General features: G+C 39.8%; 1 protein-coding gene across 6 annotated transcripts in view; it reads right to left on the reverse strand.

Moving 5' to 3' along the window:
* Window positions 1-18,372, reverse strand: part of tcf12 (transcription factor 12) — a 79,662-nt gene that overhangs the window by 19,281 nt on the left and 42,009 nt on the right. For 5 of the 6 annotated variants that reach the window (XM_046031932.1, XM_046031928.1, XM_046031927.1 and 2 more), the window contains 4 exons: window positions 18,203-18,335; window positions 17,393-17,445; window positions 824-923; window positions 133-272 (listed from right to left, as the gene is read on the reverse strand). In XM_046031932.1, coding sequence (XP_045887888.1) covers window positions 133-272; window positions 824-923; window positions 17,393-17,445; window positions 18,203-18,335 — 426 coding nt within the window. Of the gene's footprint in view, window positions 1-132; window positions 273-823; window positions 924-6,029; window positions 6,212-17,392; window positions 17,446-18,202; window positions 18,336-18,372 lie in introns of those variants that run through there. The other variant, XM_046031933.1, reaches the window with a different exon arrangement.

An 18,372-nucleotide genomic window follows, 5' to 3' on the forward strand; every position in this document is an offset into this window, starting at 1 on the left:
AAGAATTTACGTGCTGGTTGTGCTTAGCAATACACATTAGATCTCTAAAGTGTGATGCAAAACAGAGTTACTAACAATCATTTATCACCTGTTTATATGCTTAGGCATCACCAGCTGAGAGGTGCTGCTTACCAAACGGTCATGTGAGTGCAAGCTGGTGTAGTTTCCTGACTGCGGCATGTGAGATGAAGATCCTGCCAGCATTCCCCCATAGCCGGGCTGACTGATCCCATTGGACGAGTTCCAAGGGTCAGACGAACTGTGGGTACCATCTAAAGATAAAAAAATCATTTCAGGATATTATTTGTATACAACATGCACTCGTGACAGACGGCGGCTAACCTCCAACCCTGTTAAAACTTGTAGTCATCTAAGGAGCGCTTTTTTTTCTTTCTTTTTTTGGATCTTAAATGAAACAGGATCTTTGTCCTGAACACTGCTGAGATAACACGATGCTAAAACCGAAGAAGTGGTTTGCTTTTCTGTCCAGATCTGAAATAAATACTGAACACAGGCTACAAAAAAACTGAATCAGTCTGGCATCATGAAATTATCATTAATAAACAAATTATGTTCTTAAAAGCAAAAACAAGCCCAGTGCAAAAAACACTTCTTCACAATATCCGCAGAGCTGAATTTGATGACGTCAATAATGCACAGACTTTACTGACTCAAGACAAAAACAGAAAGTAATAGAATATAAGATATAATTTAGAAACCTATGGTGTACGAGGGATTTAAGAATTCAACTGCAGCACCGGATAGTTCTCTTAGTAAATAACAATGCTGCAGAGTAAACATGGGAACATGGGTTTGAACTTACCAAAGAAAGTGCTTGCAAACATACTGCTGGAGGGTTTAGGAGAAGAGTAAGATGGTGAATCTCTGTTAAAGTCTTCTGAGTTTGGAGATGGTGCGTACACCTGCAGCGAGAACATAAATGTTATTAGTAAGACAGACAACAGCCCGCCATGCAGTAAAGCTTTGTGGGTTCTATCCAACTGATTGTTGTGTAGAGTACAGAGGCATGTCTGTCACACATAGTATTGTTAAGTATGATGAAAAAACTGATGATGATGATCACTGAAAAAACTGTCAGCTTTCTTATCTCAATTCCCATGAAGTAAATAAATGCCCAATCATGATTGAGCATTTCGGGTAGATAAAAGTATGTGATCTTACACACACACAAGTAAAAACACACATACTGCAGAAAGGGACCTAAAACCACAAACTCACACTTTAATGAAGAGCAAGCAATCAAGCTCATGGAGAGAGGAGTGGATTATCAGGGGTATTTGCATTTCAGATCAACTCAGCCTCTAATGGAAGTATAATGATACCCGCTTAAATGCATAGACTAAATGCCTGGCAAATTACAGCATTCCCAGAGAGGCAGAAATCAAATAAGTGGTACAAAAACAGCCTGCTTTGCGTTCTTTATATTTGTACCTGCAAGCTGGTGGTGGTACAGTGAAAGGAGAGGCACAATGGGCGTGCTGTTGTACAGCTGTATGTGTGCCAAGCTAGGCGGGAGGATCAAAGAGATTGGAGGCCAAACACCAGAGATGTGGTCTCTGACTTCATCCACTCCAGATGGATGAGAGAGGGTGAGGGAGGGAAGAAGGGAGAGGAGTTCTGAACAAATTCTCCCTCCCACAAACAGGACTGGGTGACCCCACCATCGTGTAACACTAATCAGAGCCAGACCTGCCAGCTAGATTCCACCTGCACATTTCCAGCCCGTGTCCCATACTCCGCAAGATAAACCCCTCTTTTAAGACAGCCCACTCCTCAGAGATTGGTTTGTGATGCTTGCGGATGTGAGGACAGATGCAAAGGTTGTTTAAGTTGCTTTATGACAAAAGTGCTGATGGAATAAATGCCACACAACCACAGTATATAAATTCAATCACTCACTGGCACACACAGGAACATAATATCAATATAGAAGGCCGCCTAAGTGAGACTCAGGGCTGTTGGGCTTTGCTGAGAGAGCTGGACTCCGGCGTGTTGTTGTCTGGGTGTGTAATTAAAGTGCTCCAGGAGGGGTGGGGCTCTCATGGGTCTTCTGGCGTACACATGTGACCAGGGTTGATAGTAGTTCCATGGAGATCTCAGGTTAGCCTCACACAGGAGCCCGGGCTTTTGTCTTTTGCCTCAGTCAGACGCTCAATGGGCAGCATATGGCAGCGGATAATGCTAATTGTCCTTTTTACCCTGGGCTAACCAGTCAAAGCATTAATAAACCATCCCAAACACTGGGTGCCTCATTCTGCCAGCCTATGGAAGAGAGGGCCCGCCTGGGTTTCCTTTTACAAGGCCATTAATTAAAAGCCGTCACTCACACGGATCAGCACACCAACACAGACCTACACCAGTTGTTTAAGCATCAGCGGGTGTATTTTTATTAAAAAAATAAATTTCCCTTCCGTGCCCTATTTCTAAGCAGTGTTCACATATCCTAAACAGAGGCTCACCAGCATAAAGTATTCTTGTGGTAGAGTTCTGTTTTGGATTGTATGTTTACACAACAGCAAATATACAACAATAAAATCAATTACAACAGTCAACACCTGAGTTGCATTCAATTAGCTTCTATTTAGTGCTTTTGATGCATCAATGCTCCATCAGGGAAAAAAGTGTCGCCAACTTTAATAACCCCCCTCAACAATGGCCTGGCAGCTATTTATAACAAACTTTAAATAACAATAAGGCAAACACTGATGTAACAATTTCACCTCCTGATAAGAGAATGATAAGACATGAAGACTTACATTTAAAGCAGTGATGGTAATATAATCCTTAGCTTCAGATAAAAGATACTGTACTGAGTTATTGGCTCAGTTCTGTAACTTGGCTGTGCCTTTCAGCAGCACTCTGTCTCCACTGACAGGTATTCAAGCCTGTGGTAGCTGCCTTCGAAGTTTATGCCACAACGATCACAATACCCCATGTTAAAACACAAGCTGTCAACTTACAGTACGGATGAAATATAATAACAGGAAAGGAAGGGGAAAAAATAAAACTCAGGCTAATAGCCAAGAAGCTCAAAGAAAAGAGTTCAAGAACACTCTTAATGGCGTGTCCTGTTTTTGTGGTGTGTGTCATTATTTGGAATCGAACCATATCTGTGGGGCATTTTGTTTCAAGTCCAAAACTTACACACTTACAAGGCTTAGTGTGCAAGGCAGACACATTGCTTGGAGGGGCGTTGTTCAACATTTGTGCATGATACCTGCCAATGCTGTCTGGAAAACAGAGGGCTCAGTATTTTCGTGCATAAAACTGTGACATTAAAACTAAAGTCTAACAAAGACCAAGTTTCACTGGCAAGATGTTTTGAGACATAAAGTTAGTTTCATATCAGAATGTATTTACGCAAGATGCATCCCAATGCTATGAGCCTGACAGGTATATTTCACACTTATTGCACTAAAATTATATTAGGAAGGAAAGGCGATACCTTTGATACATAGAGCACTTGAAATTACCATTATTTAAATTTTCTAACTCAAACTTGAATTTGCTCACATGGAATTGGAATATAAAGTAAATGGTCTCACACGTAAACAAATGAATAATTTAGATTTATAGATATACATCAAGTAACCTGTCAACCACAGGTGGAGAACAGCTAACAAACATGGATCGAATAGAATATAATAACATATTCTGTTCTATCATCTGTCATCAATCCCATCAGCCACCTTAAAACATTTTATTAACCAAAGTCAGAACACATAAATATTAATTTGGCTTCATGACTTTAGTTGCCTAATAAAAGAAACAAGTAAATGAATATCCAGCATGTTTGGTTTTCTTCTTCTTCTACAAAGTAGCAACATCTTTTATCCAAGTGCACATTTTGACTGCAGAGCGGCCTACTGGGAGTCAGGTTCTCTAAATATAGAGCAACCACACTGCAGAATAAAACCTTACAGTCGTTAATACCACAAAAATTTGGTTTTGGCATCAACGCAACCTCATTAACGGCTCACAATGTGTGTGATATATACATACGGTATACAGTTTATGATGACACGCACGGAAACACACCACAACACTAACCTCTACTCTGACTTTATTTTGCACATGCACCCAAGCATGCAAGCTTCAGTGCATGTGCAACACATGTGCACGAATGGGAGATTTTAAGGATTAGCTCCTGGCGATGAGTGCTAACCTCTACAAAGCATGGTATAACCTGTTGCACTACAAAAAGACAACGACAGGCAAGTCCCACATGTTGTCTCTTTTGTTTATTATTTGTTTATTCTCGGATCTTATTCCACTTGCGGAGGGGAAGCTATCTGTGAAGTAAAACAAGTACAAAAAGGTCCGACAGTCACTGCTTTCACTAAAATTTTTCCTTTTCAGTAATGGGCAACGGAAGAAAGATCAGTGAGTTGCTCCATCTGTATTGGTTCTGTGCCACCAGCTCACAAGCCAATGGCCCACTGTGAATTCTCCCAGTGCTCCAGATGGTGAGCCTGCTATGCAACTCTGCATTATAACAAATGAATGTGGATCATGTTGATGCAAAGAACGAGCACCGTCTTTCCTTTTACTTGCGAGAGAAACAGGGGGAAAAAAGTTGGTGCTGGTTATTTAACAAGTGCTTTTGATCATAAAGTTTGCCCGTTCTGTCCACATGCTATCAATTTTCTCCCCATCACCAACTGTAACACAAGCCTGTTAATACTTAATACGAAAAAGATCAAAGTCATCTTTTCTGCAGCGTGAACAAAGAGGAAATGCCGTAACGGGTTATAAAGAAAGTTGAAACACAAGCTTGAGATAAATTACCTTTTCAATACAAAATCGTAAAAAGGCTAACCTCTTTGTTTTTCTTTCACGTGCCCTTTATGTAATGGCAAAAATAGCACAGACAGTGACAGGTGGAAATCTGCCTGTGTAATTTGCTTATGACAGGATCATTACTTAAGGATTACTGAAACGCACTGCAGAGCTCATTCTGCCATTGTCAGAACTATGTCCTTGAGCAGATTCATAAGCCGACTGGATTGTTTGTTTTTTAACAGTAACAATAAAAACAGGAGGATTTATATCAAAAGGAACAAAAAACTTTCTGCAACACAAGCAGTATAACCCATCTTTATATCAATATCTAAATAAAAACAGTAAATGCTTCATCAAGTCTAAGTGCAGCAGAAACACACGCGTGTACACAAACACATACACATACACATACACACAATGATTCATGTATTTACAAAAAAAGAGAATTTTCAGAGTAACAAAAATCAAAGAGGTCATTACAGAGAAGTTCAGAAATCACATTAGGCTCCCTGTGGTGTCAAGAATGCCAATGTGATTAAAAACAGATGGAATAACAGCAACACTGGTGCTTGGAGCTCAATCTGCAAACAGGAAAATCTAACCTCAACAGGCAGCCTCTTTCCCTTAATCATTCCCAGACTCCCACTTGTTATTATTTCAACCCAGTCTCGGAGCTGAAGCAATCAGCCAGTAAAAAATAAATTCAAGGCTGCAAAAAACTTTTTTTCTGCCACGCTGTGTGTGAGACGAAGTTTGTCACGGCCTCAGTATGCCATGTCTTAAGAAAAGGCCAGCATAAAGTTCTTAAAGCATATCTTCTTTTAAAATGGCCTAGAATATTTACCTGTTGTATAGAAGTGGGGTGTAAATTAGCATAAAAAAGTGTGTTAAAATAAGTTTAAAACACAAGTTAAGACACTTGAATTGCATTATTAAATTGCACACATTGTCACACAGCTTGAACTGATGTAATGGAAAATCTGTGAGAGTAGCCCTCGGGTACATGCATTCACACACACACACACACACACAAACACAGACACACACACACACACACACACACACACACACAGAGACACAAACAGTGCTTTTATCTTCTAATAAATTTAAAAAAGGACAGTCAGATGGAGAGACAGACTGAGACCGAAGGTCAGTGGGACACTCACACACATTTCTTCCAGCTCTTCTCTGTCTACTACACACACATTCCCAAAGAGACTACTCACCGATTTCCCGTTGTAGTAATACATTAAAGAGTTACTGCCCATTCCAGGGACAGGGTAGGCGCAATACATTATAGCTTTAACAGTTTAAGTGATAACGGTACACTACAGCAGCACACTGGCTTTCTCTCTAGACATACATCCAAACCGCTCAAAAGGGACTAATTCTTGCAGTACTGGCCTCCACACACGACCCACTCATAGGAAACTTATGCAAAGCAGGATTGTACCATTCCACACTGTGGGAAGGGGTGGCTGTCAGAAGGGAGTGGCTCATGTGGTACATCCCTCTCTTAAGCCTCTAAGTGCTGAGGCAAAGAGGAAAAGGACAAGGGGGAGGGGAGGCAATGGGGGGGTATAGAAAAGATAAAGGGAAGTGGGTGGGACAGAAAACAAATGTGTGAGCGGATTTAGAAAGAGAGAAAAAAAATTAATTCCAGGCACAAAAATGCTGATTTTCTGCAGGGGAACCCCAACAAACTAAAATAATTTAATTCTAAGCAGAGTTTCATTAATATGTGTAATTAAAGATGACTAAGTGACTAAGTAACTGCATAAATAAGTGAGCCTTTTCTTTGCCTCACATTTTAATCCCGAGTGTCTAATCTTTTATTTATTTATTTTTATTAAATGAGTCTACAGCCAGTGAGGTAAAATATGTTTGTTTTTTTTGTAAGAAGACAACCATCTGGCAACACATTGTACCTGTTCCCACACATAGCTCACACACCAATTAGGAGTCATTAGTGAGAGAAAGTAAAGACTTGACATGAAGGGGGAAAAAATGTCCAAATCCATGAATCCAAATCCAGGTAATGAGAGGAGGGAGAAAAATGGACAAACAGTGTATTTATGAAATATGAGAGGTGTTGGCAGAGTGAGCCCTTTTGCTGAGAAGTGGCTGTAAACACAAGAGTTGTAAAGTATGCAACAGCTGCAAAGGGGTTGGGCTTGTGTGACGTTGGAACATGAAAATAATGCTCCATTTCCTAAACCCTCGGGGCCTCAGACAGGGGGGAGCACTGGGGGGCAAAACATCGACAGCCATTTTACCATGGTTTACCGTCACTGCAAGCCACACAGCTCCCCATTACCTTTATCATGTGGGAGGAGGTGGAGGAGGGGAGAGCAAACGAGAGGAGAAGAAAGGAGAGGATGAGAGGATAGATACCATATTCCAGTGAGAGCCTGGACGGTACAGTCTAACTGGAGCCTTTCATGTCCACCACTCGAAGCTTCCTGGACTACACACAGGCCTGTAGACTCATTGAGAACATTACTGTTATAGAAGATGAAAAGCTTCCACTTCCATAAGAAAACTATGCCTTGCGTTTCCTTTTTAGTACTGTTATTATTTATCCCCCTTTCTTCTCCAGGACTCTTTTAAATTCATCCAAAACACCGGCTCTACATGCGGTTATTGCTTTATGTCTGGCGCTGTTTCAAGTTGATGCTTTAAGGAAATTGGTAATGATAGAAGTGTTTGAAAGGGTCTAAAACAAGTCCAGACACACAGCACAGTGTTTTGCGAAGAAAAGACATGAAAGCAGAAATGGGCATTAATTTGGAAAATCACACACACAACATCAAACCATACTGGCTAACTGCCAGACCATTACTTTTAACACTGACTCTGCAGGAGACAATGTGAGAATGTCTAAATTTCAGGAAGGGGTGGGGGAAATAGATTCATATAAGAATCGCAAATCATATCTTCTAAGATTCTGAATCGATTCATAACTTACAAAAATCGATAAAAAAAAATTTTCCCCATGAACTTTAAATTTTCCCCCGCTGCTGGCCACAATTACTTGCTGTGAAAAAAACAACAGGAAGCTCGTTATTGTAGTTTGTCCCACTGATTTGGGCAGTTTAACAGCACGGTCAGCAGTTGGAGCTGCAGCAGTGGCTGTGAAAATCTTCAATGTCAAAGTAATCCGGCAATAGTTACATCCATGGGTGCATTACAAACAGGAGCTGCTAATAGCTAATTCTGCACACTTTAAATAGTGCCAATTTGTGAAAATGCAAACAAATACAGGCCGAATAAACGGGGCTGAAGTTGTAGTCCACAGCGTATCTCACTGAATCCATTATACTTTCTGTTTATATCCTCCAGCAGTTACAAAACTTAGAGCATGATTATCCTCCAAGAAGAAGACAAAGAATAATAATGGGAGTTAAAAACCCAATAATATAAACTTTCTTTCATGCTAAACAATCGATATATTATTTGACAATAACAGGGCTCAGAGTGTCCCATCAATATAGTCCTTACATTCCTGGAACAATGAAACATATACAGTACAGGCTATTCATTCATATGAAGATATCTGCCTAATGTTGACAACCTGTGGACAGTGAGTCAACAATTTAAGACGGTGGGTGTTTGGGGCCACAGGGTCAGACGTTGGAAACCCCTGTTCTAGGAGATGTAGGCTCTGCTCCACCCAGCTGTTCACACTATACCCTCTCTAAAGACACTCAAGTCATCACAAGGTGCTTTTCTTGGGATCTGTTAGGTGTTGAAAAACATCCACAGGCTGAGTTCACCCGACATCTCACGCATGGATTTAGAGATGATGTCATCAGACAGGAAGATTGTTTCCTGTAAGAAGCTCTGGTTCTAATTAGAGAGGGCTGACTCGGAGAGCGGGGCATGCATCAGGGATTCAGACCCCCACCCTCTGTATCATGAATGGACTTATGGATGGATTAACCAATTAAAAATTAATTAGTTTAAGTTAATTTAAGACTGTTAGGACATTTAAGAAGTGTTTGCTACAGCCTCCTGCTTGCAAAATCAACTGCTGAAACAATCCTGTATCACCTGACAACCTGCAATTAGATACAAAAATATTTAACTAACATTAATGAAAACTAGGGCTTGATGATTTGGAGAAAATGTCATATTGCAATTATTGTGGACAATATTGTGATTTGCGAATGCAATATAATGGAACAAATGGTACTATGAGTCTACTTGCTTGATTATCAAGGAAAATCCACAAAATACTGACATTATTAAATGTGTATTTCTCAACTCAAACAAAGTGAAAACAACACAGTTTTTTTTGCCACCAGTCCAAAAATACTGATTTTGCCACATCGTACACAGAGGAGGAACTAGTATAAATGAGTAGTATAATTTTATAATATTAAATAAAAAGTATGATGTTCAGTTAATAGTATACTGTTAGTGTTAATATATTAATATAGCATATATAGCATATTAGTGTATTCATTATAGTTTCATATAATAGTATACTATTTTACCACTAGCTGATTTTATTCATTAAATCCTTGTGGAAGAAAAACACTATTCCAAGATCTTTTTATATAAATAAATTAAATTGCACTATTTTTGCAGTTATGTAATCACACAGGATGGCATCACGATTGCAACTGCAATAGATTAATCATGCAGCTCTAATGAAAACTTTTGTTTATACAAATAATATACTAAGGTTAGGTTTTGGTCATATAAGCTTATAGGCCTATTGTTACGTTTCTGTTATAAAATCTAGTTTAAATTCAATGGTTTTCCTGTTTGCTTAATATTGTTGACAGTTTTCTCCTCCTTTACTTGCAAATGTCAAAACAAGTCAATTTAGGTAACATATTAATAAGCTACCAGCTATTTTAAAAAGTAGCAATGACAGACACTTGATATTGTTTTTGTGCACTTTATGCTGAAGGAGGATTTACAGTTTATTGTGTGCTGACAGCATCCTTAAACTCCAACCTTACTGTCAGCAAAGTGAGCCTGGTTAATTGTGAGTCTAATGAGAAAAGCTAAATTTTTCACGTCTGTACAATTAGAAGATATTTTTTTTAAGAATATGAAGACAAAGGCTTGTTATAAAGCACTTAACCAAAGCAATGTTCAAATGTTTAATAATCAGTGAAAAAGTTCAGGATTTCTTCATTAATATTTGCAATCAAAGTACAAGCGCAACTTATGCAGCCTAATCACTCGTATTTGTTAGAGGGGTTAATGACAACATACATCTTACAGATATCTAATCTGTGGAGTTGAGCAGAACAAGAAAGAGGTGAAGATTAGTAGGCTGGTTTTAAATGTGATTAAACCAGCCACTGCAGAAACTAAGTAATCACAAATGTAACTGAGCAGACGGGCCTAGTTTTCCCCCCAAAAAGTATTTCATTTCAGACTGTAGAGAGTAACAAAGCTTCCCAGCCGGACTTGAAATGGGAACGTTGAGGTTCATAGTTGCCGTCTTAACCCCTAAGCTACCAGACTGGCCTTTTTAGTTTGTAAGAGAGTGAGCAAGGATTGGGCTGTTGAGCCCCACTGCACACAACATACAAACAACGCACATTGACAGGATTCTAACAATGCAGAGAGAGACACTGTGCTTTTCTCCTTCTCTATCCATACTGGTGATGCTCCTCAGCAGCTCCACCTGTAGCTCACAAACACGCTGTGAGATAACAGGATGTGCTGTTACCTACAGTGGTCACTCACACACTTTTATAAATACATAAAGAGAAGGCTGACTTTGTTTGGATTCACATACATACAGTACGTGGTTGAGACATCATGAGGTTCAATAAATATGAACTTTAAATGACACCTACTTGAGATTCTGTCAACCAGAGCTGTTAAACACATCATCTTTGCCCACCGCTCTCATAATTCTGACCCAGCCCCACTAATTTGAAAGATAATATTGTGGCATTTAGGGCCTGAGTTTGAAATGACATATTAAGCTTAATAATAGCCAATAAAATATTTTTTTTAAATGTTAAATGTTGAACAGATTTACCACTCAATCTAATTAATTTCCATGCACTATGTGTTTTAAATGGTTTTATTGCAATCATTCAGCAGTATCCTAGCTTGTTTTAAAACACAATGGACAAGCACTGGTACAAAATGTCCACGTTGTGTATGATAATGTCACATAAATTACATTATAGTACAGATAGTGGTAATCATGAAGCAGCAAAGCTTTACCATTCCTGCCCATTATAATTTTGCTTTGGTGTATATGTTGCATGCATTTATGTTTTCAATCAGGCTATATACAGATTAATAATTGGGCACAGTGGCTATTTAAACTTGCTCTAAAAGTCTGATGGCAGTAAATGTATGCAGCAAAGCTACTAACTATTTCCAGTCCTCAAGCTAGCAGAAAAAAACAGACTTAGCACATTTGCTAGACATCTGTCCTAAACCATTTGTTGTAAATCTTAAAAACACTAAAACCTAAAAATGTAGTCATCCTAACAAACAGTTTGTTTACATTCTCATGTTCACAAAAATAGATTTTTATTGTTTCACAAATGTGACAGCGAAAATCAAAAGTGCATAAGGGAGATGTGAAGAGGTGAAGGAGAGATGATGGTGATTCAATGGTGGGTTAAGTGAGGGTGGATTTCTTCAAAGGCTTAATTTCAGCTGATTTTAAATGATGGGGAACCATCAAACAGGCAGAAATGACAAGACTGAGGAACAAAAAAGACCAGGTTGGTCACAGTGTTGAAATTAATATGATTATGTCACGTATTGTTCGAACTTGATGGATTTGCCAACCACCTGCAGCTTAACCAAACTCTCTCTGTCTTTCCATCCAGCAGAAACATCACTTTTATGGCCTTTTACAAAAATGTAATTTTGAATGTCAACGGCACGCTTCCAGTACTCTGTACTCATGTTAGGCTTGTGTGTGGTACGTACTGTACTTTTAACAACAGTGGGATCAAAAGGTAAATGTGCACCTGGATATGTTTTTTTAAATGATACATAATTTAATTCTGAATAGTTCTATTTTTAAAATATGTAAAACTGTTTTTATGAAGTTCATGTATGTCACAGAATTACATGGGCCCGTGTTACCTGACCTACAACGGAGTCCTGCAGTTAAGGACCTCAGCAATGACATGAGCTTCATGTGGTTCGATTATGTTATTTCCAGGTCACAGCAGCCTGCTTTAGATTGTGTCTAAATAACAAACACTCTACCTTAGTGATTGTTGACAGGCTGTGTTCTTGAGTCTGTCAGCGAGCTGAAATCAAGGTTTGGATTAATACTGTACACTCACGCAAGCCCAACATGAATAATTTACAACAGAACCAGAATGTGAGTAATGACTTTAATCTGTGCATTATTTTCGTACTCTTTGTGCTTTTAACTCCTTGTTGTCCTCGCAGATGAAAAGGGTCAGGCCTCTGGCTTGTTTGCCTGTTCAATTATCTGCAGCCTCTAATGTCAGTGGTAAATTTTAGCAACCCAAACAAAGATAAATACAAAGCCCAGGCTCCCAGAGGTTGCTGCGACTGTTCAGCATCATCTCAAGAGTGTCAAACCAAGGGTGTCTACCTAATCAGCCATCTGATGAGGCCATCCTCTGGGGAGCTCACTTACTTGGGGTCGGGTGGGAGCCTAAAATATTCTCTGTCTGTCTCTGCCAACAGTTCTATCATCAGCAAATAACATACACGACCACGCCTAACAGCCATGACATTCTGGAGTACTAACATGTGGAGTACACATTATACAATTTGTAATACACACTGAAGTCCCATTCAGTCATGTTTCTACTGCAAAAATAACCCACACCGATCTACATATGTAGTAGTATATGTATTGAACTTTCACTACATCTAACTGGCTGCAGGACTGAATAAGCCTAGTTGTGTAGTAGTTTAACGTATTCTTACATTTACATTTATTCATTTAGCTGACGCTTTTATCCAAAGTGACTTACAATTGCTATACATGTCAGAGGTCTCTGACATGCCTCTGGAGTAACTAGGGGTTAAGTGTCTTGTTCAGGGACACAATGGTGGATGTCTCACAGTGGGAACTGAACCCAGGTCTCCCACACCAAAGGCAAGCATCTTATCTATGTGCCATCACCACCCCTTAACTGAACTTTGACCACTGCTAGAGACTTGATATACAGCACATTTTAATTAGAAAGTGGCCTTGAGTTCACAAAAAGCAACACATCCAGAAAACAAAGAGCAAGACGTTGTATCTCAGTGAAGTTGCCACTCGATGACAGCACAAAATTCACTTACAGGTCGGGTGTGTCATCTTGCACTGGGGAGGCCGTATATACTTGTCTTGTCTGAGCTTGTTTGCTTAAAACGGCTGCCTGTGGTTTTATATGGCTGGGCTCTATACAGTTTATGTGCGGACCAGAGAACCAAAACAATGATCTAAAGGCAGGTGAGCGCTGCTTAGAGCTGCAGAGATGGATGTTAACTTTCAGCAGGTTTGGCAACAGGAGTAACCCCTTACACATTAAATTAAGTGTTAATATTTTGTTAATGTCAGGAAATTAGCAGGCAAACTAACACAAACATGTCATTTGTACAAAGAGCATCTCTTCTTCAAACTGAGCATAAGTCAATAATGTCAATGTTAACTTATTAGTAGATTAGCCAATCAACTTAATAAAATAAGCTCTCTGTACTTCTACTGATAATAAAAAAGTGTGCTCATCTAGATACAATAGCTGGTTACAACCTGTGCTGCAACTCTTATATTATCAAACAAATCACTGATATAAAATCCTAGTTTTCCAAGCACTTAAAATGATATATAACCAGAGTAACTGGAATTTCCAGAAGTATAAACTGTGGACAATCATCCTGCTGGCTTGACTAACGACATGCATAGCAGAACATTGCTGATTCAAAACAGTTTGGAAAGTCTGACCTCCTTGCAGGCAGAAAAACTGTATTGGCCTTATTATTTACCTAATGTTTTCCTCTCCTAACCTGCCTTTGTTCAGCATGCTTATGTTTGGTACTGAACCATGAAATGACACTGGACTTGGGTACAGAGCTTTGTCTGGTGACTGAATTATAAAAACAATGGAAATGGAAATGGTAATGGAAAATGTATGCAAGTATGTGTATTTATATTATTTAACATTCCCTCTGTCCATATTAAAAATATGAAACATACAGCTTCACACCATTCTGCTGGGTGGACCAAAAATGCAATTTTGCTGAGAGACTTATAAAGGCCCTGTGTGATCATGTTTACATAAGGCTTTACTGATGCATTTCATCCACAGTCTATTCACCAAGCCCTATTACTATGTTCTGAGGAAGAAACAAAAAGGAGCTGCTTTCTCAGCAACAGGAACATTAGGTTACTGTCGTAGTAAAATATTATGATCTCTTGTCTTTGAGCTGTTAAAGACAGATGGATAGCGAGAGAGAAAATATATCTCCTGAATGTCATGCACCAGACAGCACTGCAAGGAACATTTCTGGGTCTTAAGATTCAGAGCCTAAAGCAGACTTCCTTTCTTACAGCTCGCACAGTACAAATCTCTCAGAAACAAGGGTGTCTGAGTGATCTGTCAAAAGCAAATGTCAATCTATTTTGTCATCCACACTCAGGGTTCTCGCTTGCAAAAGTCCCTGAGGGGAGCTGAATCTCAGCCCACCACTTTCTTTCTCTCATCCTGAAGCTACAGCCAGGGAGGAAGTGTCACATCAAGACACTGTGCCTCTGACAAGGGTTTGTAGGGGGGGAAAACACTATTTACACAAACAAGCTGACACGCACACACACAAAAACACACATACACACCATGCCCTTGCAGCATCCCATAAATATCCTACAAGATGCAACTTTCCCCCACAAGCCAAAAACCCTCTCTCTCTTTCTGTGTCTTCAGTCCTCCTGTCAGACAGGTGCCCACGCAGCTGCCCATCAGCATCCCTCAGCATAGCAGCCTGTCTGTCCAATGACAACATGCTCTGTCCTTCGCGCTCAGTTTATACAGTCAAATAAAGCAGGGAGCCAATTATAGCCAAGGTGTCTACTGTAACAAAAATAAAAGCTTTCATGCTTGAGTGCTTCAAAGATGCTTATCTGTCACACAAGGCAGTAAGATACATTCCAAATTTGTTCCAATTTTTTTTTAATGTTCCACTCCTGCATTTGGCAAGGCTGAAAAAACTAGGTTAAACAATCCTTAAAATAACAGATAATACGGATTTATGCAGTACACAATTACAACCACATCTGCAGTATCCCATGGCTGCAAGCAGACATCCAGCAGACCACAGAGGAAAGTATGTGTGTGGCGAAGGGAGAAGGGCGTCTGTATATACGATGAAAAAGCCCTAGAAACATTTAAATGTTTGTAATCACCAGCTGGCCTGTCCAGATAGCCTTCACATCCTGGTGCACTGCAGTGTCAAAAACTAAATGCACAGAGGATGTGTGCCTATAAATATTTTGATTCAGCTCCATCATGTAGTGTACACATACATCATGCCTGGACTTGCAAGTTAAATTGCCCCGTGTGATTTAAAACTCCTCAATTTATTTTTAGACTGAGGAGCGCGAATACAAGCTGTAGGAAAAAGGGGGATTTGAGAACAAAATAAATAAATAAGAAAATTCCCAGCAGTAGACATAATGATAGGAAGTGTTGTGTTGATTTTTTGATTTTTAAATCAAGCAGCTATTCAAGTCTCTGGTGAGACTCTCGTGCTTGCTTACACAAGCAAAAGCTTTCAGTGGCATCTGCAGCTGCATTCATGCTTTACAGGTATGCTGCAGGCTCTTCACACAGCTGCCTCTGGTGAGGTAGCTCTGACTCCAGGTGCGCCTTCCCCTCCACACTTCTTCAGCGCCACCCTTGCTACTGCCAGTGTCAGTGCCAGAGACACAAACATGGGTCTTGGCTGATAACCATCCTTAGATATAAAGCTATCACAACAGTCGCTTTACACATTTAAGGGCCAAAAGTAGCCATCTACATCATCCAATAATCCCTCACCTATGCTACCTATTAGTCCAATACCAATATCCTAACACCCCCTAACAGACAACCTCCCACTCAAACATTTTTTCACATATACCACCTATCAAAAAACTGGCTTTATGTTTTCCTTTTTCTGTCAGCAGGTTATAAGAGACCTATAGCCCTTTATTCAACGCTGCCATCATTATTCTTTCAAATGGGATCAAAGACTAACTGGGATAATTCCTCCAAGCTCCAGGCTTTATCTTCTGAGCAGTGCTGAGTGACAAGAAGAAGCTGCATTTTATCCTATGCTCCGTCACTGTATTTCCCCATCTTGTATTGTACTGCTGATTGTACTCTTATGAGTCACAGAACCGCACCTGCGCCCATGTGTTAAGTACTGACAAATAAAAGCCCAGCGTCCATTTACACAACAAAGAGATGTAACCCGCGAGGCAACCATTCTTTGCCTCCCTCCCTCCGTCTGACAAGACCTCAAATATATCACTTACTTAAAGAGGAAGGCAGCACGCGTTCCTGCTGCTGCCAGAGACTGCTTCTCTCCCTCATGCTCTGACAAACTTCTTTTCAAATACAAATCCAGAAACAAAACACATGACAGCCTTTTATGTTCCGCGGCCTGTTCCATATTTGATTTCAGAGTAACAGCAGCAGAGGTGACGATTATCAAAGCTCTGAAAGGAAAATCCAGTCTCAGACTCCCCTCACCAAGGAGGAAAAAAAAAATAAAAAATTCATTGTTTAAGGAAAGACGAAGGTGGGGATTTTGGTAAACCAGTTGCTTCTTATTAAAAAGAAAAGAAAAAAATCATTGTCTTGTACCAGTTCTAGGAATTTAAGGCAAAGCATAAGGCAACCTTTGCCAATCCACCAGGGTTTTAACAATGAACATCTGACTTACTGATTTATGCATATTAATGAACTCCAACACCCCCTGTCTAAGCGAATGCAAGCTGAGCTCCACACTTCTCTGCATCCTAATGGTTTCTGCTCCACTGGGATCATTACCAACAGAAATTTCAGATATTCTGTGCTATTAATCTCTGTCTGTCCTCCTGTTCGGCTACGTAATGACTAATTAAACATCAAAAGAGCAGAGCTGGGGATTGGCTCTGACAGGCTCTCTTTCTCCCAGGAGAGGCTGTGAGGAAGCTAGACTGTGACAGGGTAGCACCGAAAATCAATCACCTCAAGGTGCATAAGTGTATGCGCGCTCATACACACGCACACACACATACAACCACAAAAATGTACAGAACAATGTGCCCTACAGAGACACTTATATACTAACATTTTACAACAAGCATGTAAACAACAAACATTAAAAGTAAGAACTTTGTAAACAAACAGGCACGGCTGGCGTCACTGCTGAGCGAGACCCACGAAAAACAACTGTATTCCCGGTGGTGATGTCAAGTGATGTGGTTGTGATGTCAAGAGCGCTCTTTGTGTTCTGAGAGGGAGGGTGTGTGAGAAGCATAGGTGTGTGTTTGTGTGTGTGTGTGTGTGTGTGTGTGTGTGTGTGTGTGTGTGTGTGTGTGTGTGTGCTCACTGTGAAATCTATTTATATGAGAGGTAGATGATCTTCCACTCACAGATGAAGGCAGGCCAGGAGGGACCTTGCGAACCTTTTTTGTTTGTAGAGGATCTGTGGAGAGATGAAAGCACATTTATTCATTCACAGGTAAAAAACGGGGCAACTGTGCTGTAAACAAACAAACAATGTAAAGCATTATTTGTGATAGAATTATGATTTTCAAATTTAAAAGATTTCAAATTCAAAAAGAAAAATTACAACTTCAGATACTCCTACATTACATTTTCATTTTGAAAAGGAGTGCTGAAATTCATCATTTGCAAGCCTTCGCTTAACCAGTCTAGTCTAATTCCACTTCGATTTTATTTGTTTTCCACTACATTTACACTGTGTGCTTTGAACAGGGGCTTATAGCACTGACCTACAATGTTACAATCTCTACCCTAAACTGGACATGTTGATATTGGTAAAATGATGTGTGCTTTAGCTGTGGACTGAAGAGGGCTAGCCTTTTTGAAAGGGTTGTTCGCATACTGAGTGGTACTGACCATGCTTGCGATAATCAACGTTGCTTCAAGAGTGCTATGTTAAATGTATCACTGCCACAGTATACTCACTCCAGAGTGGCACTAGGTAAACAGACAATGTAGCAGGATTATCCACTTGCAAGAAAAATTTATAATTTAAAAACATACCTTTTATACTTTTTTTGTGAAACTGTGTCATCAACAAAAAGTATTGAGTTGGATTCTGTCTATTGTAAAGTTTGGATTATTTTAAATATGATCTACATTTATCCCAGGAAAGAAAAAAACCTAGAATATACATTTTAGGGCATTTTCCTTATAATGATCGAGATGGCACTGACCGATGGGCGGAGGATCTTGTAGAGAACGTCTTCTAGGATTGGCTGCAGTGAAGGAGTATAATGGCGCAGCCGACTTCCCTGACGTAGTCACTGAACTAGGACTCACCACCCCGATGTCCGACCTCAGAGAGGACTGAAAGAGAAAGCAAACGCACAAATGCTTAAAACTA

The sequence above is a fragment of the Micropterus dolomieu genome, linkage group LG20 (assembly GCF_021292245.1).
Source record: "Micropterus dolomieu isolate WLL.071019.BEF.003 ecotype Adirondacks linkage group LG20, ASM2129224v1, whole genome shotgun sequence".
Lineage (NCBI taxonomy): Eukaryota > Metazoa > Chordata > Actinopteri > Centrarchiformes > Centrarchidae > Micropterus > Micropterus dolomieu.